The sequence below is a fragment of the Strix uralensis genome, chromosome 29 (assembly GCF_047716275.1).
Source record: "Strix uralensis isolate ZFMK-TIS-50842 chromosome 29, bStrUra1, whole genome shotgun sequence".
NCBI classification, from domain to species: Eukaryota; Metazoa; Chordata; class Aves; order Strigiformes; family Strigidae; genus Strix; species Strix uralensis.
The window spans coordinates 5,876,118-5,901,918 of record NC_134000.1 but is presented as its reverse complement, the minus strand read 5'-3'; the positions used below and the strand labels follow the sequence as shown (position 1 = coordinate 5,901,918).

General features: G+C 41.4%; 1 protein-coding gene across 7 annotated transcripts; it reads right to left on the bottom strand.

Annotated features, from left to right (window-relative positions):
- TRAF6 (TNF receptor associated factor 6) lies at window positions 1-22,296 on the bottom strand. Of its 7 annotated transcripts, none has more exons than XM_074852585.1 (8): window positions 22,199-22,270; window positions 16,843-16,901; window positions 14,077-14,403; window positions 8,492-8,642; window positions 7,720-7,878; window positions 6,752-6,823; window positions 5,267-5,344; window positions 1-4,448 (listed from the first exon to the last, which is right to left on the bottom strand). In XM_074852585.1, the coding sequence occupies exons 3-8, from the start codon at window positions 14,370-14,372 to the stop codon at window positions 3,567-3,569; spliced, it is 1,638 nt and encodes a 545-aa protein (XP_074708686.1). In that variant the 5' UTR covers window positions 14,373-14,403; window positions 16,843-16,901; window positions 22,199-22,270; the 3' UTR covers window positions 1-3,566. The 7 variants fall into 7 exon arrangements, with proteins under 7 accessions (XP_074708686.1, XP_074708683.1, XP_074708681.1 ...); XM_074852582.1 differs by lacking the exon at window positions 22,199-22,270 and adding an exon at window positions 17,650-21,841; XM_074852580.1 differs by lacking the exon at window positions 22,199-22,270 and adding an exon at window positions 18,243-21,841 and having other exon boundaries at window positions 16,843-17,732.
- Window positions 22,297-25,801: the final 3,505 nt, after the last annotated feature.

Here is a 25,801-nt window from a genome sequence, read left to right as displayed (position 1 = left end):
CACAGTTTAATTACTTTATTTTTTTAAAATCCTGTCAGAAATATAGCTGTGCATTAATTACAAAATATATTAAACAATCTCTCGATACTTTCAAGGGAAAAGTACTTTCATTCTGTTCAAATGCAAACCAAGACAAACCTTTAACACCAACCCCAGAACAATCTTTTGCATCCACCATCAATATATCTGATGTGAAAGTGTCTCTAAATAAGAACAGAAAGGCCACCCTGACTTTATTTTATTAGCAAGTTTAATCCCTTGATAGCAAACATGACCAGGCACATCATGAGACCGCTTAAACAAGCAAGTCTGTACATCTCACATTATCTGAGCTCCCACATATACATCACATACCAACATCTTTAGTAAAATAGTTTTCCCTGCCCTGCAGGGGAAGACATTCAGAGGCAAAAAGAAAACACATTTGCAATATATTATAATTGGAAAATCTGTGCCATAGCAGCTTTGCAAATACATATACTATGAGTGGCTGACTTAAAACATGTTCGAGACAACAGAAATTTGGAAGATAAGAGAAGCTAAGTCACTTTCTAAACCACCTTGAGGTCCAGTAATGCTGCAAAGCATCAAGAGTTACAGAACTGAAGAACCCCATCCGTGAAGAAATTACGACAGGAAACTGGTTAAATCCCCATATTTCTTCGTATTTTAGAGATAACTCCCAACACTGCATCCTTTCTGCTTCCATTTAAGTAGTTCTAGCAATTATACCTCAATCCACCACGGTGAAACGATTTCTCAAAAGAAAAGATCAGATTTGGAGGAAGGGGAAAAGAAAAGAGGTTGTTTTCAGTGAAAATATATTTTCACCTAGAAACTGAATCTCTTTGTGGTAACCTTAGAAAAGTTTGAAGAAAAGACAATAGTCATGAAGACTCTACATTGAGATGGTAACAATAACTTGTGCTCATAAGGTCTTCCATTAGCTGATCTTGTTTGTATGAGAAAGCTCTGGAACTGCAGTTAAAATGAAGAGTAGCTTGGAAGGCGGGGGAAGAAAGAGGAAAACGGAACAAGGAGAAGAATAAACATTTCGTTAACATCTGCAATTTTTCATGACAGTAAGATTTAACTGATACTTAGCAAATTAGCTCTGAAAGTCTCTCATGTAAAACTCTGGCATTACAGTAATTTGGCATCACTCAGAGTTCTACTTGGTAATATTAAAATACAAACCCAGTAGAGGAGCAGCAGTGAATAAAGCATTCATATTACTGTGGCCAATACAGTATTATACATGCAGTAGCTTTCTATTCCCGACTGGTTTGTGCTATTGTACAATATCAACCTGAATCATTTAAACTCCTGAACCTGGAGTTTCCTCCCAAGGCAGAAGTACATCAGATCTAGCAGATAAGGCTCAAAGCAAAAATTCAGTTCATAATGCAAAGCTTCAAAAGGAAAGAAAAGTATTAATGCGCTTAGTGGGTCTTGGGTATGAACTATTAGAACACAGGACGTTTTTGTCTATGTGAACACAGGACTAGTAGTACATTTTTGTTAATATTGCTAAGGTTGAGAACGAAACTGTGGCAGGAAGAAGCTCTCAAATTACAAGTGTTTCTTCTGTGTCCCCCCCCCCAAAAAAGAATGTTAGTCTTTGAGCATCTTGGAAAAACCTGTCCTCCAAACACACAGAATAATACACTGAAGTCAATGACTGCCTGCATTTACCATTAGCCAGGAAGTTCATGTTTCAGTAGTGACAATACTCCATTGAACACAATCCCTCTTCAACTCACAGGCTTTATCTCCAAAATAAATTTTATTCGTCTGGATATGATGAACAAAGTGGTAGGTTGGGTCCTAGAACTTTTAATCTCATGCAGGCAGGCAGAGTATCCTCCCAAATCAATACACGACAGTAGTCTTCCATTAGCCTTGCACATATTAAGCACATGCACTTTCCCCACTGATGACCTCCAGATTTCTTTGACAAGGCCAAAGATTTGGAATATTCTTCAGTATCTTTTAAATTGCAGTGTCTCAAGTCTTTATATTATTTCTCCAAGCTAGTGAAACAATCTACATATGCGTATGTATGGGTTAGTTCTTCCTTCGGTATCAGACTGTGTACTTAAGTTATGGGGTGAATAAAACTTTTTTCTTCCATTTAAAGACAAGATTCAGAACCTCATCAGCACCATGATACGTCAAAATTTGTAGCACCGGTAAACTACTCAGCTTTGACTGGTCAAAACTAACATTTATATGGCATACAAACAGAAAACAGTAATACACGCATCATTAGGAAGCTCGTGAATTCTTGACATAGTGAATCTAGTGTTTAACTGAGTAACTATGGAAACCAGATGTTTTTCCTAAGAGCAAACAGGATTGCAATTTTTCCTCACACTAATTAATAGGCTTTTCTTCCCCTCTGAAGTGTTGAGGGTGGCCCAGCTCCTGTTGTCTAATGAGACAGGAAATACCCACGAGAGCTGGATGCTGACATGGCCAAGCTGTCCACTGACAACTCACAGGAGATGACACAGGTCACACATCACCCGTAACACCAAGAGATCACTCCAACAAATGCAGGTCACAAGTTCAGCTTTGGTACAAATTCAGGTTCCAACAACAGTAACACAAATTCTGCGTCACCCTATCTAGTTAGTACATACCTTTGCTCATGTATCCACTCACAACCTGAAAACTGTCCAGCACTAGCAGGAGATCCCACCAACACAAAGGTAGCTCGTCCAAACGCTACATTTTTATCTCTCTGGTGATGGTGACTGACATTCTGGGCTCGGAGCATGCACACGCCAAAAGATTTATCAAAATAAAGAGAATTAGGGGGGGCACTTCCAGACCACATTAGAAATATTTCTTCAGTGAACTCAGCTGAGTCATTTAGCCTTCTCCACAACCCTACCACATCTCTTTCAGAAGCACTAGTATCAACTCTACATCGACATGCAACTTCCTGAAGCTAACTCTGCACGAGAGAAGGGTCAACGCATACCTCAACCCTAGGGGATGTGAGCAAAGTCTTTACCTGACTTCCGATTTCAAACGAAGCATAGCAAATTCAAAATTGTAGGTAAGTCAATACAGAAACTGTCTCAGCTTTCCCAAGCTCTGTGAAAAACAAACAAACAAACGCTCATCTTTATTAATTTAGCTACTTCCCTGCTACAGTATCTATTCCAAGGCACTGAGGCAAAAAGATTTACTTCTGATATGACTTAAGTTTTACCAAACTGAGATGTACAGGTACTTTGATAGGATTTTCCTGTAGGCAGTTAAGTTTTGATCAACAACACTTCATTTATTTAGCTTGCTACAGGAGTAGCTTATTACTTTAATAGAGAACCATACCAAACACATGGTTTCAAACACATGTGTTCAAACACGTGACCTCGTACAAGAAAAAAAAAAAACTATACCAGCAACAACAAAGTTCTATACAGGTGAAGATCAGCTGTGTTGGCAACTATGACCTTTCACAAACGCAGCCTATACGGACGATGAAACGTGCTCGTAGTCTGTGGTGGAGGAACATGACTAGTGGCTCCATTCCTCTTGTTAAGACTTACAGGCTACATAGCTCCATCAGTACTGCGAGCCTGAAATCCCTCCCTGCGGAGACTGTTTAAATCTAGACGCGTTAGAACTTCACAGCGCACCAGAAGGGTATCATCCTTTACGAAGGTTCTTTGTTTCAAGGTCTGCAGGTGCATGAAAGTCACGTAACCAAACCCTTTTGGATTGCGGTGAATTGTGGGTCTCTGGAAGGCTAGTAACTCTGGCTTGGCTTCCATTACTTCCTCATGATTTTGCCTCTCAGGGCCTTCTGATTGATCCAAAATAGAAAGTCGTATAGTGCCTTGGAAAGGCCACGGCAGATGGCTGTCATATTCTCCTTGCATAGTGTGGACAAACAGAGAGATAAAATTAGCACAACGCTGAGCGTTTGGTAATTGGATATGCAGGCGCAAGCACAGCTTGTAGCCAGGCTTCCCAGTGTAGAAGCCAGGACTGTGCATCACAACAGGTCTCTCTTCCTCCTGGGCTTTCTGAAGTCCACTGAAGTTCTCAATCTTCCAGATATAAATACCATTACACTGCTGTGCCTCCATTTCAATAATCTTGCCCTCCAGGTTTCGGATAGTACGTTTGAGTTCTGCCATGTGGCTGTTCTGAGTCTCCATTTTAGCAATGAGTTCTCTGATTTGGTGATCTTGTCTTACCAGACGACCTTCCAACTGCTGAATAGTTTCTTTGAAGTTCTGAACTTCTGGATTACAATCATACGTGGCATGTGACACGGGTGAGAAGAGGGCAGGCTCAAAGGGTAGGCCATTGATGAAGGGTACAGGATTGGTAGCAGTAACACTGATATTTTGAAAACTCTGAGCCATCATTCTCATGTGAACCTGCGTGAACTCCTGCATATGTCGTGCCAGTTCATTCCTCTGCATCTACAGTTTAAGAGATGTGGAGTTAGTACCATATCAAACATTACCTGCAATCACGTCTTAAATGCGGCTCTGAAGAAAAATCAAACAACTACTTGCTTCTGTTATGTGAGACAAACTGTGAATCAAGGAGGGGTGATGTGACAAAGTAGCACGTTACCAATGGAGGGCTCCAAATTTAAGATCACTGGTACGACAAATGAAAAAACGCCAGTGGGAAAATATTGTTCAACCCAAAATAGTGACACGGTGAAAAAGTGTTAAACATACATTTAATATTTTTTCTGTGTTCTAAATCAGCATTGTATTCTCTTCATTGATTTGGTAAAATACTTCACAGTACCAAATACAAAGGTGCATGAAAATTGATATGGAAATGAAGAAGGGAAAAGATCCATTTTTACAAAGAGGCGTTAAGCAACTAGAAATAAAGAGTATCCAGATTAAATAATTTTAGAATTTAATCAAATTTAAAGTCGGGTTTTCTTCATTGAACTCTAAGAGCCATAACTGTATTTGGCCACAACTTTGGAAGAAATGCTAGAAGCTACTTTGCTAACCTGAAAGCTGAGAAACACTCATGGATTAAGAAAAGCAAGTTCATCAAGCAAATCATGCACAGAATTTTTTAAATTTGAAAAGGGCCTTTGAAAGGCAATGTATCAACATGTAGCGTTTTAGAATGAAGAGACCTTAAAACAAAAAACCCCACACATCACTGAGGATTTGGGCTCGTGAATGAGACAAGAATAGGAAAACACATTAAAAAAAAACCCCAACAAAAACACGCAGAAGGTCTGCAATTCATGATTCTGATTTACCTTTTCAGGACACCCAAAGGCACTGTAAAAACATGGCACTGGGGCAGTAGGACAATCATTGTCATAATGGTTAGGCATCTAAAACAAAGCAGATTTGAAATTAATTTTTCCATCAAGGGTATTCTTTTATAACATCCTAAATGTTCTAAAACTCTGAATAGGTACCTGAAGTCAGTTCAGTTTATACCTATATAATTTCTCAAAGAAATACGGAAGCTTTGAACAAAAATGTTAGCTCATGATAAAAATTCAACATCCTCCTTGTACGTACTTTAATAATTCATTGCCTTTGTTCTTACATTATGCATCAGAAAACATTCGGGTTTTCCTGCCCGACCAAATGCCTTTTGTTTCTAGCCTATCCTCAAGGTAGATCACAGTCCAGCTCCTTCTCTTCTGAAGCACTGCTTGCATATTTTTCAACTCAAAATAGTGACATGGTGAAAAAGTGTTAGTTTCACATATATTTAGTATTTTTTCTGTGTTCTCAATCAGCATTGTACTGCATACTTGTTCTATCTCTCTTCATTATGCTCTTCCTCAAAAAGCTCAAGTTGATTCAATTCTCCTTATGGTCCATGGTTTCCTGACCCAATTACCTCACTGCTCTGGCTCCTCCCTATCCATCCCCACCTCAAAACCTGGACAGCTTCAGCTGAGGCCTTATGAGCCCTGAACAGAGCAAAGAGAACTCTGGGTTTCACAGGCAAAATACCTGCTTATATAACCCAGTATGTTTGCCTTGTTTAAATATCACAATGAAGTAGAACACAAGCTTAATGTAGGCCAGCCATTAATTCTAAACCACTACCTAGTTTAGCATTCTCTGTTCCCTATTGCTGCAGTTCATTATTCTACCTCACACAGATTTTTGCCTTTGTCGTTAACTGAACTCAATCCTGTTTTTCAGAGTGTTTCTCCAATTTGACAAGATCATTCTTTATTTTAACCCAGTTGCCATCCACTCAAACAGGGATAGGCTGCAAATTAAATAACATTTATAATTTTCCTGTCAATTAAGTTATATTGAATAGAAGAAACAATAATGGCTATGACAATAGTAATGGACAAGCAGAATTTCAGCCAGCATCTACAGTTTGAGAGTGAATTATTTATAGCTACTTTCCAACCGTGGCTTTTCAGTTATAAATACTCTCCCTCTCCGCCCAAATCAAAGCCTTGTCTTCTCATGTCAGCCATAACCACTGGCAGCTGCTTGGTAATTTTTAACCTCCCTTCAAGATCAAAACCAATGTGATTTGCAGCCAAAAATCCTAGAGGTTTACCAGCCTGCAACTGCAAGCTGGAGCAGCATTTAAAAGAGTAGCACCCCTTCACTGGACACCACATTTTCAGAGAGAGACACGAGGAGGTTTTTTAGCTAGTAGACAAGCTGTTTCCTTTAAGTTTGATTTCAGATGAAAGAAGCAATGTCAATACAAAACGTCTGACCCACATTAAACACAGCAAAAGGTAGTCTCTTACCTGCTCTCTGATGAGCACTGTGTTGCAATATTCACAAAATACATTGGCGAGTGGGCAAGTCTGGTCATGAAGCTTAGTTATCAAACAGAAGAGAAGAAAGAAAGAATCACTAAAGTTACACAAATTAAAACAGTGCTAGTCACCTCAGATAAGACATTCATTTTTTATTTACATTTCAAGTTTTCCATTTAGCTTCACGCAACTGTGAACCAAAGACAATCCCCCTTACCCTGAATAGTATGTTTTTTATAATTACTGTTTTATCCTGGGCTAATACAAGAGATTCATAAAGTTGCAGGTATATTATTTGCTAAAGCTCTTATGCTCCAAGAGTCTGAATTTATCCAAAAGTTTCTAAAATTCACATGCAATTGTAGTGAAACTATATTAAAGTTTTTTTTTCTATTTTTGGACTAGATGAGGTATTTTTGTTTGACAATATATCAATTGTTTGACAATATGACAATACAATACATCATAAAATTAACAGCCCTTGAGATAAAACACAGCCATATACAGATAAAGAAATGGAAGCTCAAAAAGGAAAGGACTATCTTCAGCATCACCCAAGTAAAAAATGTGGAGCCAGGAAAAGAATTCAGAAATGATCTTGGCCTTGTGTGTTAGCAGATGTCCCCAAAAGACACATCCTTTCTGCCAGGCGTAAGAACTGTAAATGTAAATATTGCTTTGTGTGTTACTCTGGCAGTAAATACCGGCCTCTCTGATGATAAGGCCAGATAATCAACGGTCTTTTCACACCACAGGGTTCCCAAGAAGTTTGTGTTTGAGCACAATCCTCTCCACAGCTTTTGCCTGTTCTAATGTCCTGAGTTTGTAGCTTCTCACCTGCGCAGCACAAGGAGCTCTTCTAGACCAAAACCCGTTTTTTTTTTTTTTTTTTTTTAAAAAATGATGTTCCATTTACAAGCAAACCCGTGTGAATGAAGATTGAAAAACTTAATTACCTCTTTATCTTCATAGGCCATAGACGTGGCACAGTTTGGACAACAGACTTGACGCCTCGGACACTCCTGTGTCATGTGTTCCTTCAGATGGTTCTTCTGGATGGCTCCTTGGCACTGCGGGCAGTCCACAGTGGAAAAATCACACTGCAACTGGTGGTCCTGAACAAGGACAAAAGAGGCATTTCACACTACAAACAGGTACTATTGTCTCATCCGTTTTCAAAATAAAGCACAGTACAAGAGGAACAACTTGCAATCTTTCCTTCACGCAAGGAAATCCTTATACACTTATGCTGCCTTTACCAACAGCCTGTTATTGTCCCATTACAAAGATCGGGACTTAATGTATTCAGAGCTTTCAGAGTGCTCTCACATAAAAATTCAGCTCTTTATCCTTTTAACTTTGTATATTTTCAAAAATAATGATTTCAACTAATAATCTATATCTAACTGCTTTGAGGGAATATTAAACTGACTTTAGGGAACTTGTGTGAAGTACAGATACAGCTGGTCAAAAGACAAACGTGAAAAATCCTAAAGAGAAAGCTGCATTAGTACAATTTTCATGCACCACAATGTTCACTTGAGAATCACCTAATTACAGTTAAAGACTCATCAAAAAAGAACATGCATAGCTCTAGTCTTGAGTGAACAATGCACTGAATCAGCATAAACAGGTAGCAGGTATGACCATCGATGTTAAATTTTTTTTTTTAAATTTTTATTTGTCCACGAAAACAATATTTTCCATATTTTCAAAATTAATTCTCACCTCTAAATGCCTCAGCTCCATCTTCATACTGCAGCCCTTGTTGGGACACTTAACCATTAATGAGAGGATTTCTCGTTTAGCGAAGTTGTCAGGAAAAAGTTGATTTTCAAGCAGAATTTCGTTATCTACTGGACATTTGTGACCTGCATCTCTACAACGCAGAAAAGAAAGGAAAAAGAGATTCCAAATTTCCTTTGCCCTTCATTTAAAATATTTTTACACCAGCAAGACATTAGTGGCCAAATTATAACACATTAAGAAAGCCTTTGTAAACAATGGCATTTCTGTGGCAATTACCAGGAAGTATGCACTGCACGTCAGAGGAACTGAAATACGCAGGTTTCACTAGAAGGGGCATGACTGGGATCACAGCATTTTTCTAACTCAATAGTTTTTCTCTGGACAAATGCTATGATAGATACTCTGGAAATAAACTTGAGGAGGATGTAAAGAAACTAAGAACTTACGGTCCCGTTTTTGTAAGCACCTCACACAGCTCAAACATCAAAGAATATTTCACATGCTATTTCAAAACAATCCTCTAAAGATTCTTGGACCCCATCTCCTTTCTTTCTCACTTTATAAACAGTCAAGGTGATCATAGCTGAGAGAAAAAGCAAAACCATCTTTTTTTTTTCCAGTTTCACTTAACCTATTTGGCATTACTTTTCATATAGCTCATTTCCCTGCTTTTGTTGTACAACCAATCATTTGATCAGTTGGTCATCCTTCAATTTATTTATACAGCAAAGAAGGGTGAAAAAACTCCACAAACACTGGATTTGGAACTAGGTGTTGTATCTGAAGCTATTTTAACAGCAAACAGACCAGAAGTCAGCGCTAACTGGTGCCAGTTTGGAGTCTGATGGTGGAACACTGGTGCGTGCAACTTGCACAAGAGAACTGACGCCCTGTTCCACTTTGTCAGGTTCTGTCTACCTGCATTTAGACACAAGAATCATTAGAAATGGAGTTAAAAAGGGATCACCTCCACCAAATTTTCCTTTAAAAAAATACCCAGTATCAGCTCACTTCTGGAAGCAGTAGGTCAATATACCTATTCATAATTAAGTAATACAGTTAAAGAGGCATGAGGGATCAAAGCTTCTGAGCTGAAGCGCTAATGGGAACAGTAATAAAATGGAAAAATACATGGGGTGGAAAAATGTCAGAGAGCCCTTGTGGTGCAAAGATCAAAGGCCAGATCATTGTCACTGCTTGCAAGCACAAGGGGAAGTAGAACCTAGTGGGCTGTGGAGACCAGGAGGGAATTTGTGTTCTTTGTTGGAAAAGGAAATAATTGCTCAGCAACTCCTTCATCAGCCACACTGCTAGAGGAAGCGGGGGTAAAGTTGAGACTTCACAAAGAGACAAGGAACTTCCTTTCCTAGGTTTTGCTTGCAAGAGCTAGCTTGCCGCAAGTCTGATAGTCATACTCCTAAACAAGTGGAAAAAAGAAAATACCTAGCGTGCCATTTGGTTTCATAGTTCCCTGAGCGACGATCAGTGTGCTAATCTTTGTCACAACCCAGAAACATTCCCTCACTTGCAGGCAACCTAAAGGAAATCAGTTTTCACAGGTATAACTTGGTTACAAATACCTCGTTCAGTGAAGTAGAATGATAGTTCAGTAGGCCTGCTGATAAGCCAGCAGCCTTATTTCTACACAGAAAAACTAACCATGTGTAACAACAGCAAACAACAGATTAATTTTAAATAATGATTACCAGATTCCCCAGTTTAAATAACCAGCAGACAAAGGGTAAAATAAGAATGAAGGGCAGTTTTCCAATGGAAAGGGCAGCAACTTACTGTAGTATACTGAACAGGCTGCTTAGATCCATCTACAGACAAAGATGTTGCTCTACATCTCCTATCACAGAATTGAGTTTATGCACCTCAGTTCTAATTCACATTACAGTGGAGGCTTTCCTACGCTGGAATTACTGATCACGTTGGACTGTGCCACCCACAACAGTACCTGCGAAACAATAATCATCTGCTACAAAGTACAATGAGTATTCCTATAATTGACCTTGAAATTAAAATATAGGTATGAAAAGTCAAGCCAGAACAATTTTGTTTGAAGAGAAGGCCTGCTCTGTGATTTCCACAACCGAGCCGTTCAGCCTAGAAGCTGAAGCAGTTGGTGTGCACGCTAGCGGCGGCCGCGCCGGCCAGCTGATGAACTGCTGGCAGCCAAAGCTCTCTCTGCTGCCCCTCGTCAGCTCATAATTCTGCTTTTTCAATAAACAGAGGTTCTGATATTTGGCGAGCTCTACTACAAGTCAGCTTTGACCCAAGATATAGGAGAAGAAAGACTAGAATGAAATTTAATTAGCTACTGCATCTGAACTTACTTCTTCTAAAATTTCTAATCAAGTTCTTTGCAGACAGTAACGTTTGTAAACTATTATTTGTAGTTAGTTAGGTAGATAAGCTTCTTCACTACCATGATTCAAAGCACTTCAGCCAGCTTTATTTAAAAAGATGCCAAGACTTTGAGAGGCAAACATTTACTGTGATCAAATCCATCACGTCCCTCACATTGTAAGATTTAAGACTCCAGTCTTTAAAAGCTTTTTAAAAAAATCTTTCTAGTCGCAGCCACAGCTTCTTCAACACGGACAACTACAATTGTTCGTGCAAGTCACAAGGAGCAATTACTCAAAATCTGCTTGTCCATCCTCTATCATTTAAAACCCTTAATCTCTGTGTTCACTTTTGAGCTACACAGTGGGGAAATGAGGAAACAACAGGAGCAATTTTTTCCTGATCAAATAAAGGCTGTGACAATCACTTAACGAAAAAAACAGTACTTGGAGAACGTAAAAATCACTTTCCATTTTCATTTTAATTCTGCAGAAGCTTCTCAATAACATCAGTCAATATGGTACTGCAGACATTACATACTCCAAATCAATACTGTACTGTAGACACTACATAGTCCAAAACAAAAGCTCGATCCATGGGTCCCAGTTAAGCATGCAACCAGTCCTTCAGGGATTCAGAGAGGTCTGGCACTGTAAGTGTCTGCTCTGCTTTCACAAGCGTTCACTCAAACTGCACTCCAAATACAGACTGCAGTGGGGAAGGAGGGTAAACGGTTACGATCAACGAAACATCTGAAATATCACAGTGATGATCTGTAGTCTCCAAGATGAAAAATTCTTTCCACCTGTGTTTAGTATTCACTGAAACAGTCAACACTATAGAAACGAAGTAAAATAGGGAAAGGGTGTCAATGCAGCAAAAGCTTCTGGTCATTGAAACTGTTTGCAGACCTAAAACTCTGAGCAGAGCAAATGCTCTGTTAATTTAAAAAGGAAGAGAAACCATTTCCCATGCCTGAGGTTTAAGAAGGAAGTTTCTCTACCTGCTATGAGACGTTTTCTGAGCATGGGTTCACTGCAGTTCCTCATGTAGTCCTGTGGTAAATTCTAACCAATGACCACCAGCAGAAGGATTAGAAAACAAGATCACCTTAGCTGTTAAGGATCTGAAAGACTGCAAATGAGACACCTATTTTTGATAATTCTAAGTTTAGTTATTTTCCCCTCAGTTTTCAACCTAGGAATTCTGTGTCTTTGAAGTGATTGGTGAGTGGACATGTCTAAAGCTCAGTATACTTATGTACTGACTAATTTACCTTCAGGATTTATGGACATTGTACTCCCACGAGAAGGTTTAAAGATTTCTTTCTTCCACAAATACCCAAGTTACAGAAGAGTACAAAAACTGCTACTGCCAACAAATAGAGGAAGCTCAGAGAGAGCAAGTAAGGAATTCCAAAATTTAACGGCCTTTATTAGTACAAATGTCTAATTCAATGCTTACAAGCACGCATGAAATCATGTACACTAACCACTTGAAGGAATTTAGGTCAGAATGTGCAAAGCAAAGGGCAGAAAGTGAAGCCAACTGCTTGTGCCTAGGGAACTGGATTTCAGCCAAAGCTGACAGGTTCAGGTTGGGGTTTTTTTGCCTTCTTCCATGCTCCTGGCTGATGCGAATACCTTCAAGTGGTGCAGTTGGGTAAGGCCTGATGTACTTTTCTTGCAGAAGTAGGAACATAGTGAACAAGGTAAGGGACTAAGGGAGCAGGGTGATCTCATGGTATGCTTTGTGGAGAACTGAGTATCTCTCAGCTTCCTCTGCAGAATCCACAGGTGAGTCACTTTTCATGGGTGAACACTGGTGGTATTCTCCATTTTCTGGATGAGAGTTTGCACCCATTTCTCAGAAATACTGATGAAATCAATGTTAATGAGAACTGTGCTGTGAAGACACACAATAAATTTCTGGGCTTGCTAGAAAGGAAAATAGCCTGCTCTTTTGCTATTGTAAGTAGGGAATGCAAAATTAAGTTTGTCTTCATACTCAGCTCCAAGGTTGCCCTCCTAAATCTAAAAGGGATGCCATGAAGAAATACAGTAGCATCAGATGCGACAGAAGCTAGAGAGAAGCCCACAAAACCCACAGAATTACTGTATTTAGCAAACATTGTTGCCAGCATACTATTCATTTAGTGAGCTACAAATGATGGACCGTGGAGAGAAAGAAATGAAATAGAACTATGGATAAATGGTATGGAAAACCAATCAAGAAAGCACCGTCCATTTTGCATGCTAAAAATAAATGCTTGGGAAAAACAACGTTGTATGGTAACATTGAGGACAGTTTGATGATCTTTACACAAAGGTACTCAAAGTAAGGTTGGAAGTTAACCAATTCTATATGTGGGTCACACAGAATTAAATATTTAGATTTCTACCAAACTACCGTGATATTTGAGCTACACAAGCAACCGATAAGAAAAAAATCAGGCTTACGCCGAGAAGAACAAAACCTTACAGCATAATATCTAGCCTCTATCAACGTGTTCCAATACTCACTGACACGTGTGGGACACTGATGACTGTATTCCAGGTTTGAGGGAAGTACACTCTACCAGTGTACTTTCTGCCCTTCCTTGCTCTTTCAATCATTCATTTTTATGAGCCCAGCCTGTTCTTGCCTTCATATCTCATTCCCACTTCCCCATATGCCACCTAGTTTTCTTTCTCAACATTTTTTTTGATGCTGTTCCCTCATCACATTCTCTCTTTCAGCTCAACAAGGAAGCAGCTGATTTCAAGTGAAGAACTGAAAGCAGGAATTGCTGTATCTGCACCAAGAAACCGCATTGCCTGTAGTCGCCTGTAGTTATCAATGGAAAAAATCACAGGGAAAAGACAGCTTTTATAATCCTGGGCTGAACATGGAATTTATTTGGAGGATTTGGCTACTTTTTAAAAATTATTATTTAATGTTTACTCATTCAAAGTTTTAGATCCATAACCTGGGTAAATTTGCATAAATGTCAAAATATCTAAAGCTCATGCAACCTCCAAACTCATGACATTTTGGCCATACATGGTATTTATTAGAAAGCATCTTTAATGAATTGTAAATTCCAAGAGTTCTATTAGCACTCACTGGTAATGCACCTTAAGCAGTTCTATTCGGTTTATATCGGCCTTAAACTGCTCTGCACTGACAAGTGAATTTCTTCTTAAAAGCAACTTCCATAAATTTTCCTTTACCTTATTGATTTGACAATGCAGCCTTTACAGAATCGGTGTCCACACGGTGTCTGCACTGCTTCCCGAAGAGCCATCAAACAGATTGGACATTCGTATTTACTTTCCAAGGGCGGATCAAACTCCACATCATATCCTTGTGTTTCCTCTGTGAAAGAGCTTGAAGGGTTTCCAGTCCCACTGCTGACGCTTACGCTGTCCTCTTTCGTTCCAGCGCTGCAGGCACTGGCCATGGCTGCACAGCAGCCGCTCTCCACGTCCCGGCCTCCGCAAATGTTGTCACTATATAGCAAGCTCATAGTAGCTAATCAAGTGCTACACAGAAACACTCTGCAAGACCACAAAAAGATGTGTTAATTTAAAATATGCCAAGACCTTCCTTTTCAGTCAAGAACAAATTTTATTTCTGACCTGAAACACTGGAACAGCGGTGAAGATTTGGTTCTACTCAAAATCACTGGTTTTGTTTTGTCCCAGGTTCTGTTATCTATCTTTTTTACTTATCTTGTGATATATAGGAAAGCACACTGCATCCTGTCAGTCTAGTTCAAACACAAACACACACACTTTCTGTAATCTCTTTCATCTACCTCATTTCTGTAAAAAGAGGAATACTCTTTCTCCTTGCTATGTTTACTGAAAATGCCTCTTTACCCTTTCAGTATTATTTACTTCTAAAGCATTCAAATATAATTTGCATGAAAAATGCTGTACCAAGTGTTATTGGATGACAATAGCTCAATTCCATATTTTCCTTGCAGTGAATAAATGTTAACATTTTATTAACCAAGCAGATGCTGTGCTGCAAATGAAATTCAAACATACAGCACTGCTGATAACATTTTAAAACTGCCAACAGGACTTTAAATTGAGCAAGAAGCTACACATGAGATAAAACTAATACTTGCACAGCTCAAAAGCTATCTACAAACTAGTAGTACTCAGAGTTCTTGCTCTCCTTTCCTTCCTCCAGTATAGCTGGCAGGGAGGACAAGGGACGTGACCGTAAGCAGCAAAGATAAAAGTCACATTTCCCTGCAGAGCGGTGAATGGCATTGTAAAGTCTGCTTCTAAAACACTGCTCACAAAGCAGGCTGAACTCATAAAAAAATGCTGGTATCCCCGGATTGCCCATGTTTCTACACTGAATAAGGGAACTTTCAAGAAAGGTCTAAACAACAAATATAAATTCTAAAACTCCAAAGTTTTCCTCTCCCTCGATTTTTTTTTTAATGGTTACAACCATTTTCTTAGAATCCTATTGCGGTTAAGTTTTCTATAAATGACATTTCTTTGAAACACAGAGGTTATCACCAGGTGCAAGGCAGTATGAGTAGGCCGAGGGTTACAGAGCCAGGCATGCAAAACAAGCCCACTAAACCCAGATCTGATCTTGTTTTGCACAGCAATAGAGGCAAAGGCCTCTTGCAGCGTTCACCTACTGCATTCACTGTAATACCATTACATTATTTAAAGCATATTAGGGATGGAAATCTAAGGATTAATCAAGAGCTGCACTGTAAGGATTGTTGAGCTGCATCACTATTGAACTTTTACCTGCCTTTATCTGAATTTGAACATCACGGATCATTTTAACAAAACGCTCATGGATAGGAGGATGTACAGGTAGTATGGTATTAGTTGGGTGCTTATTACATGACACGTGAAGATTACAACAGAAATACTAATCACACAAAGCCTCAACTAGCATGTACTGGAAATAGATTTTGAACACATGCAGCATTACAGAACTGTGTTTTAGGCTACCTTCATGATAAACAGTTAGCAATACTGCCCATGCTAACAGCGTGCGAGCTATTTTTTTTCCTGTTATCCAGACCAATAAAACCCCAAGATCGACAGATCTACCAACCAAAACCAAACAGGCAAAGTTACCATATCTAGGTCAGTCACAGTTAGAATGAAAACAAAACTTTTATTCCGTTGTGTAAATATGTGACTTCCCGTTTTGTTGAGGTACGCAGAGGTATGAGAAGTATCTGAAGAGTTGAGGTCCAGAGTCTCAAAGCACAGTCTGACACTTTAGAGCTGTACTGAACCGGTCAGCAATGCTCACTTTATGCAGAAACAACTCTGTAGCAGAGCTGCCTGGACCTGCATCCGAGGAGTGATGTTTACTTCTGTTCCTGTTCTCTGCCCCCGTGTACTATCCCTGTACATTATCTACCATAACAAGCTTTATAATCAAGGCTCCTAAACACAACAGCAATGCAAACTAAACACCAAGTAAATTCTCAGCAGTTACTGAGTCCAACAACGATAAATTTAATTCCATGGAACAGAGCAGCTCCCCCAGTGACTTAGAATGGAAGCAGAAGAATCAATGCTTAGAAAGACGCTCTGTGACAGAAACACCACCATCTCTTTTTTTTTTTTTTTTTAGACTTTTTTAGAATGTTAGGTCTCTTTTCTCTGAAGAAAAAACCCAACTTGTTTCCACTGTCAAGCTAACATAACTTTTATTGAACAGCTGCTGCAGAGGATGATTAGTCCACAGACCATGTTTCACAAAAAAAAAAAAAAAAATATAAAAAAAATCACAGGAACTAAGTTGGGTCAATGGATTGGGAATGCTGCTATGCAGGATATTAGAATCCACAGGCCAGCCTAAGACCGAAAAATTCACATTATTCTAAGCCACAAGCATATATTTAGTGAGACTAAGAAAGGGAGGAGGAACATATATCCCTTTAGCAATGTCACAAAGGGATTCAGGAAGTCACAAGGAGGAAAATATATTAGCTTTACCCAAATTCAGCTGTCACATTAATCGCAAAGAAGTGCGCGACTCTTCCCTTGGGCTGTTCCTAGGGAAAAAAACATACTATTTGAAATATTGTTCTTTAAGGAAGAAAACACGATCTGACTCAGTATAATCTTGATAGTTGAACACTGTAGATTTAAGTGCTGTGCAAGCGGTGTTCTCTTTGCCCATTTAAATTTTTCCTACAGACATATCAGGTATGTACATTCAGTTTACAGAAACAAAAATCCTATACCAGAGTCATTTTAATGAGTGAGTCACTGCAACCAGTCAACATCCCAGTCTCACACAAAAATCCCCTTATTCAGTGATTCCACTCCCACATGGAGCTTTTTGTCTGCATATGACCAAGGAGTTAATAAAAAAAGTGCAAGTATCATTGACTCCTCTTTTTAAATAGAGAAATTCAGGCACAAAGAGGCAGTTAAGGTGATTAAGAGCCAGATTTTTAGTTTTGTTCATGTTTTATGTAAGATAGGATTTCTCCTACTATTCTTATCCATTTCACTTTCTCTGAGGAAAATCCTCCTTCCTCCACACGTATTTATAGGTCTGGGGCAAAGCACAATTAAAAAAAAAAAAAAAATCCACACTGCTGTTACTCAGACCATTAACTGAGGCCAGATTACTCCACCACAGTTTAAAATAGTTCCTCTACAAGCTGTAACTACTGTAGCAGGAATTAGTTCTGTTTCTTGTGGCATTTATTTCACTCTTCAGGAGTAGGAACACAGATTCCATCTGCTCCAACAGAGCAGTGCTAGAGCAAAACCAATTAGAGAAGAGTATACTTTGAATGTTGATGACAGATCTTTCCCCTGATGAAAGCGGAGTGATTCGTGAGCCTACTGTAGCAGCTTTGCATGTTCCTCCCCTGGGGAATTTAAAAAAATTTTCAGACTAGAAGAGGATGGATTTTAAAACCCAAAGCAGCGTATATCCCAAAATTCACATCAAATTGCTACCTTTTCTTTTTATTACAAAATAATTACCAGTGAAATAAAACCTAACAAACATTCCACCAAAACTAGATCAGTTTTTCTTCCTATTGGTAATAGCTGTTATTCTTCCTCTGTGCTGAACAAAACTGAGTCAAATACAAGTACGACAATATGCAAATATTGATTTATAATACCTTGTCTACAGCACAGTGTTTACAATTTATCCATTTTTTGGGACATTTAATACATTAAACATTTTGGTAGCCTGCTCCATGACCTTTCTTGTTTGGACAACATCCAGCCTTCAGACAGAGGAACAACTGAAATTAAAGGGGATCATTACAGGGTAATTCTTGGTTTTGCTAGTGTGAAGTTTCTGAGGCGGAGAAAGCTTTAAGACTATGTTTAGTTTATAGACTATGTTAGTTTAAGACTATGTTTACCTGAAATGCCAGGAAGTCCTATCAGACTTGATAGGTAAGATAATGGGTTTTAGCTTGCACACATGAGGTACCTGAAGTCCCTGGGCCAGCAAAGGTTGATTTCTCTCTTCGAGGCAACAGCCTATTGTTTGATGACAGAAAGAAAGGTGCTTTCCAGGCCAAACGGTAATGGACAAAATTTGTTTGATCATTATTTGTGCTACAGAAATCTGGAATGCCCTAAGCATCAAACCTTCATGCCCCAGAAAAGACACAATTAAGACCACAGGGAGTCCCCACACTACTCTTCCAACTTTAAACGATAGTGAAAACTTTCTTCAGCAAGTCACCCGTGCTATGTTCTATTTACACCGTTGCATTACAAAGTGATTAGGTTCATCTGAGATAGCACAGTCAGACCAGAAGAGCAAACTCCTGCAAGAATAACGTACCTTATGACTGACAAAACCAATTTCAAAACAGAATTATAAACCACCCATATTTTAAATTAATGCACGCAACAAAGCTCAGCACTTTGATTTGCGAAGTCCCATAGTATAATGGAATTCAGGTAGGACTTTTAGATTTTCATGCTCCAAAGAGCCACGGAATTAGTTCAAAAACTTCTCTAAATCAAAATATATTACTGGTACCAGAAGATATCTTCAGATCGCCTGGAAAATTACACTATGAGTAATCAGGAAGAAATAAAAGTAGGCATTGTATCCTATTTACACAGAAATATCAAACGATATCTATGAGCACTTGGCAAAGGTGAAGGAACACCGTACCTTCACGTAGCAGGTACCACGAAAAAGAAATTTTTGAATGTTAATCAGTAAGTATTGAATGCAAGTCATTTCCACATGCCCTTTCCTAGAAAATTCGCACCGAGCAGCCATATAAATAAGGAAATCAATAAAGAAGGCTATTCCAAATCTCTCTTCTTTCTCGAAGTTCACCAACATAATTTATCTCCTTGCAGCCTGGCCAGCGCACAGCCAGCAAGAGAAACGCCTCCGCTGCCGCACAGAGAGAGAAACCGGCCAAACTTTTCTCTTTTCTTCTTCTGCCTCACTGAGAACAGTCTTGTACATATAGATTTCTGGGTCATGAGACTGACAGACCAGTGGAGTGACTCTGGATAATTTGTTTGTGAAGCAATACTTGCAACACTTATTCCCAGGCATATTAATCAATGGTCTACTGACAACTGATAAGCACTGTGTTTGCATTATGAGGTCTGTAACTATCATTACTGTGGCCTCATCCAGGCAGAACATGTCAAATGATGCAAGTTCCTTTTAATTAATACCTATAAAGCACTTTCATTTCAAAGCTATCAAATGGCCAGACAAGCCAAAGCAATAGGAGATTCAGGTAGAACTCGGAACTGCAAAAAACAAATTCTGGTTTCTTGTAAAAGCCTGCAAACGTTTTGTTGAGATACCAACTTTTTTTTCTAAGAGCAGTTATCTTTTGGATAACCACTATACTTACCATTTTAACATGTGAACCTAAAGACTTAAGAGTTTTTGTTTGAGGAAAATACAATTGAACAACAACATTAAAAGCTCATTAGACACTATCAAGAGCTCCTGCCACTGGAGCAGAGCAGCCTTTGGGGGCTTCTGAAGATTTCCAGCTGATTCTCTTTGCTTGAAGAGAATGCTGTCAGGCTTTAATCACATATGTATTTTTATGCTTAAGTGTTACTTAGGAGACTAGATGGTGCCATGCTCCCAGTTACATTCATATTTTATCCTACTTCAGTACGTCAAAACACATTTAATTTTAGTGAGCAGTGGAGTGCACTGTACTGTATTTAACACCAAAATATTCCATGGGTTTTTCCATATTCAAAAAAAACCCCCCCAAACCAAAATCCCCCAAAACTTTCTTCAATTTATTAACTTCTAGAGACATTTCACCGAGAATTGTTCAGGTTAACAAATACAAGCAAAGAGTTGTTAGTGAGAAGAACAATACTATTTAATTCTTTATTTTGGCAGAGACTCTGCTCTCTTTGGCCTCTGCTCTCCCCCTGCACACTGAGAACACTCCGAGATACGCACTGTGCCTTTCTATATCCCTCAGTAGATCTGCAGAGAATTTAAGATGCTGCCATAATGGGGACACAGTAACCATCAGGACAGAAAGCACTTCAAAAAGAAGCATGGAGAAGTACGGCTATGAACAAACGTCATTTCCGCAAGGCAGTCTCCAGGATAGATTTACTTACGATCTACCTCAACAAGCATTAAGCTTGTATCTGGCCTTAGTAAAATGATTTGAGACCCTGGGAAAAGAAACAGTGAATTAAACACACATTCCGAAACAACTAAAACGTTTCCCCTTTTCACCCTACCTTGTGTTTTATTTTCTTTCTGACATGCTTTATACCCAGAATCTTTCACAGTCTAGATCTAAAGCTTTTTTATATTTGTTTAGCTAATTTGTGCTACTGAGATATAAAAGTTACTGTTCTTGACATATGAAACCCATGCAAGTTCAAGTGAAGAAAAAGCATGTTCACCTCAGACATTTTTTTCATTCTGAAGTTCTATCTAAGTAGCATAAGTATCTATTGGGTGCATTGTCTTTTTAAATATAGTGGCATATTTTTTAAATAGAAAGCAGTATTGAAGTGATGCAGTACTACAAAACTTAAAAAGCCATTTATGTCTCAACAACTTCTCATTCAACGGAGCCCGACTGAGCTCCACAAATTTTTAGCTGCTGGGAAAAGCTGTAGGTGATGTGGAACACGCAGAAGAATTTTCCCCAAAGTGATATCTGCCATGAAAATAATCAAAGTGCTTTTATCAGCATACTTCCGTGACCTTTCTTCCTTCTGATGCTAGCGGGACTAGTTTTATGGCCCCTTCATATTATGGAAAGACAAAGCAGTTTGCTCGCAAGTGTTCACACAGCTGGTGAACACGGTAAAATGCGCTGGAGATGTTAAACAAGCTGTTCGTGCAGCTGGTAACCTCACCTCCCCTGGTTCCTTTTCCTGCCTCTTCCTCACCGAAAGCTTCAAACCAGTACATTTTTAATCATTGTCAACGGTATCTAAGCCACAACAAAATCCAGGTAGCTCACAGGTAGCTCTGCACCACGCAGAGCCTGTCAGAGGCAAACACAGAGAAATACTTCTGGCTCGCTTTAACTACTGGGTATAAGGGATATAATTAGAACAATTTCCTCCCACCTACAGCTGAGATTTCCGTTTAAGTGTGAAAAGACTGAGTGTGACCTATCTGAAACAGATGAAATGGATGGAAAGTACTATTGAAGTCACAACTTATTACTCGTGTTAATAACTTTACCATAAAGTACCGCCAGTCTCTACTAGAAAATAGAGCTATCGGTTTAGAACAGCGGCCTCTCTTGCACGTTCCCCTTACAGACCTTGAGCACGTTCCCGAAGAATTTATCGAGCGTCTCCATTTCGCCGCGGGACAAACAGCGCCCGCTTTTTCGGCGAGGCCCCGCGGCTGCCAAGGAGGCAGCAGCCGGGGCTGCAGCCCGGGGGCTCCCCGCGGTGGCACACCGGGACAGCTGAGAGGCAGAGGGAGGCCGCCGGGGCCCCGCTCCCGCCCCCCGGGGCAGCGCCGTGCCGCCGGGCCGCGGCCGGTTCACCGGGCCCACCGCGCCTCGGCTGGCCGCGCAGTTTCAGTTTCGGCGCAGCGCGGGCTGCCGCCCCCCGGCCCACCTCACCGCGCCCCGGCCCGCCTCACCGCCCCCCCGGCCCGCCAAGGCCCCGCCGCGGGCACCCGCCGAGCCCCGCTCCCGGGGAAGCGACCGCACGGCTGCGCGCCGCCCTCCGCCGGCGCGAGAGCGGCCCCGCTCCCGAGCCAGCAGCCCCGGCCCGCCTGGGAAAACGCTGCAGCAGGCCCGCGCCGCCGGGGCCCCTCCCTTGCCAGAGCCCGGCGCCCCCGGCCCCCGCCGCGGCCCGCCCGGCCCTTACTCACCGCCGCCCCGCGGCCCCGCCGGCCGCCGCTTCCGCCTTCTCCTCGGGGAGGCAGCGGGGCGGCGGCGGCCCGGAACAAGCGGGGCGCACCGAGCGCGCCGCCGCCGCTGCAGCGCCCCCTGCCGGCGCGGAGGACACACGGCGGCGGGCCGGGCCGCGCCCTCAGGCCCGGGAGGCTCCGGCGGGGCGGGGGGGTGTCCCCGTCAGGGGAAGCTGTTTTCCTTTTTTTTTTTTTTTTTTTTATTTTTTTTTTTTTTTTTTTGGTGAAAAACCACCAGGATTCGCTCGGCTCCCTCGGGAGCGCTCTGAAAAATCCGGTGTTCGAAGCTGCCTGATGGGTGTTCGATCAGGTGTTCGAAGCTGAGGGGTGGGTTTGCGAATGGCTTTGGATTCAGGAAAAAAAAACCCAAAACAAACAAAAAACCAATTTCTCAATGTAAAATTCTTAATAGAAGTAATTTTCTGTCTCAACCTCAGCTGGCCCAAGGGGACTCCTGCGGGAACTAAAGCGTGGCGGCCTACCTCGGCCAGGGCAAGCGCCAGGGCTCGCCCTGCGCCAACCCGCAGTTTTAAGGAAGTGAAAAACCAGGACAGTGCGAACACAAAGACAACTTCATTTCCTCAAAAATGAACAAGGCGAATTTGATTGTTTGCATCAGTGAGTTTTCTTGGCAAGAATCTCTGACTAAGACTTACTTAAATCCAACAAACCCTTCTGTTCCCTGCGCTTGGGGGGGGATGGTGGGGCCACGGCTTCGCAGGGATCTGCGGTGTCTCGGGCCGTGCGTCCCTCTCGCTGGGAGCTGCAAACCAGGGGTTGGGGCCATCGCTAAACTGCTTGTCCCCTGCGAGGGCTGAGCTCCCCGGCGCAGGCAGCGTGCTGCTTCGGGAGCAAAGGGACATGCCAGACCCTAACGCCCCACTCCGAGCACTGCCTCGGTCCAAAACATACTTCCATTTTTTGTTAGCACCTGCCAGGAAGCTAAGAGTTAAGAGGAGAGAGATAGCTGGGTCATCAGATAGGGCTCCAAAGTACCACAATAAAGAAATAGTCGTACTAAGAATAACTTAAAAAATCAAAATGCTGTGCACTCTTTCCTGGACAATTGGCTGAATTTCAGAGCTGTCCTTTCTCTCCTGTCAAGTGAACCAGCTGTATGTTACTTTCATTAGCTGCAAAATGAGGAAATTTATCGTTACAAAACTGATATCCTTAGATGGAGAGTTTTTTATCACTGAAAAATACTATTTTTAGCAATCTGTAAAGTACCCAGAGGACTGATGTCCAGCCTATTTTAACGGAGGATTCAAGGAACGTATCTGGAGTTTTTATTCCAAGTGTAAATGAAATGCCTTTATTTAGAGCAGTTTCCAAATCTGTATGATTTATGGGAAGCTTAGGCCCGTAGTCACGTATAAATGCCCCTGCTGTAACAGAAACCAGTGCAAAAATGCTTTTCCCCACTCGGTGGTGCCAGTTGCACAAGGAAAACATTTTCCAGCATTGGATCTGCGCAGCTCAAACTGTTGAGCAATTACGCTCATACAGACATAAACCACAGCCAAAGCCGGAGCAATTCGAGATCTATTAAAACCTTCACGTGCCTGCAGGATCCCTACAAGACAGTATTTTTTCAAGGTGATTTCCTGGGTACTTTGGAATGAAAGCACTTCACTAGGCTTACATATGCTCACGCGGCTCCTTTGGTAACCAACCGTTTGCACGGGAACTTGGGCTCCCAGGGGAACGGGGCAGGTAGCCAGCTACCTGGGTGAAGTTTTGAATAAGCACCCCAAAGGGGGAGATTTGCTAAACGACTTCTCAAAGAGCCCCAAATCCTTCGATAATAACAATGCATATTGTCAGGGAGCCGTGTCTGCCATTTCAAGATAAGGGAGGAAACTAGCATGTGACTGCAGAGAGTGATTCTGATTGATATCTGGTATTGCAGCCTGATCTGATGTTTTTGAAAAGGTCTCTCCAAATGATAGGGAGTGAATAGTAAAAATAGGCAGGTTGTCAGGATGCCCAGACAAAACAGGGACAGTGGAAGAGCTGGGCTCAGGACCTAGCCATCTAATGTTCTCAGAGGTCTGCAAATGCCTCAGCCATGGCATCCTTGTCCCACACTGCCTTGGCTTGGAATAACCTCTATAATTTCTGTTCCACCCTACCCTGACACTCCCATTCAGTTGTTTCTGATTGGAATTTATTTCACATTTAGGGTTTTGCGTAAGTCAGAATCTGAGCAAGGATATCAGGGTTTGGCACCAAACTCTATTTACTTTCTCCATGCATTACATACTCCACACATACTTTGTTTACTTGCTCCATACATTACCTGTTTTGACATGAATCATTACACCTGGTTACTGAAGAACTGTTGGCGTCTCGTGTGGCACACAGACTCAGGAGTAACCACGTCTTGAAGACAGCATCTTACAAGAATGGCTTGGGGAAGAGTGGCTGGAAAGCTGCCTGGTGGGAAAGGACCTGGGGATGTTGGTTGCCAGCTGGCTGCATATGAGCCAGCAGTGTGCCCAGGTGGCCAAGAAGGCCAATGGCATCCTGGCTTGTATCAGCAATAGCGTGGCCAGCAGGGACAGGGAAGGGATCTGACCCCTGTGCTCGGCACTGGTGAGGCCGCCCCTCGATTACTGGGTTCAGTTTTTGGGTCCCTCACTCCAACAAAGACATTGAGGTGCTGGAGTGGGTCCAAAGAACAGCAACGAAGCTGGTGAAGGGTCTGGAGGCTGAGGGAACTGGGGGTGTTTAGCCTCAAGAAAAGAAGGCTGAGGGGAGACCTGATCTCTCTCTACAGCTACCTGAAAAGAGGTTGTAGCGAGGTGGGTGTTGGTCTCTGTTCCCAAGTAACAAGCGATAGGACAAGAGGAAATGGCCTCAAGTTGTGCCAGGGGAGGTTTAGATTGGGTGTTAGGGAACATTTTTCACAGAAAGGGTTGTCAAGCATTGGAACAGGCTGCCCAGGGAAGGAGTTGAGTCCCCATCCCTGGAGGTATTTAAAAGACGTGTGGTCATGGTGCTTAGGGACATGGCTTAGTGGTGGACTTGGAGGGGTTAGGTTTATGGTTGGACTCGATGATCTTAAGGGTCTTTTCCAACCTAAATGTTTCTGTGATTCTAAGAATTGAAAGCATTGTGAAATCAGAGGGAATCCTCTCACCTCTTTTAGCTATAGAAAATGGCAAATATTACAGCTTTTGCTGATTTTTCCTCTGGCTGCCATCAGTGTCGTGTAAGATGCTGTCAGGTAGGAGCTGCATTGACTGGGAGATCCTGAGCTGCACTGAAAGCACAGTGGCCTCCCTCATAGTCACCTTGTCAGAGAAGAGTGTGCAAACTTTTACCAAGTTTGCCACAGGATGCAGCCAAGAAAGCAAAACAGTAGTAATGCTCTGAGAACATCTGGGCACAGCTGCACATGAATTTGAGTCCTGCAGGATCACAAAGTCTCCTGAGAAAGGGAAAGGCTTGGGTAGGTGTTTATGTAGTCACGCTGCTACTGCAGATGCCTACTTATGGAGTGTTAACTTATGCTCACGTTTGGAAGGACTTGATGGCTCGCTAGAATTTTTGCACAAT

Coding starts and splice junctions, on each gene's coding strand:
- TRAF6 (XM_074852586.1), bottom strand. CDS start 14,372: ATGAGCTTGCTATATAGTGACAACATTTGCGGAGGCCGGGACGTGGAG. Junction 8,643..14,076: donor TGCATTGTCAAATCAATAAG/GTAAAGGAAAAT, acceptor TCTGCGTTGTAG/AGATGCAGGTCACAAATGTC. Junction 4,449..5,266: donor CCTTTGGGTGTCCTGAAAAG/GTAAATCAGAAT, acceptor CTTAAACTGTAG/ATGCAGAGGAATGAACTGGC.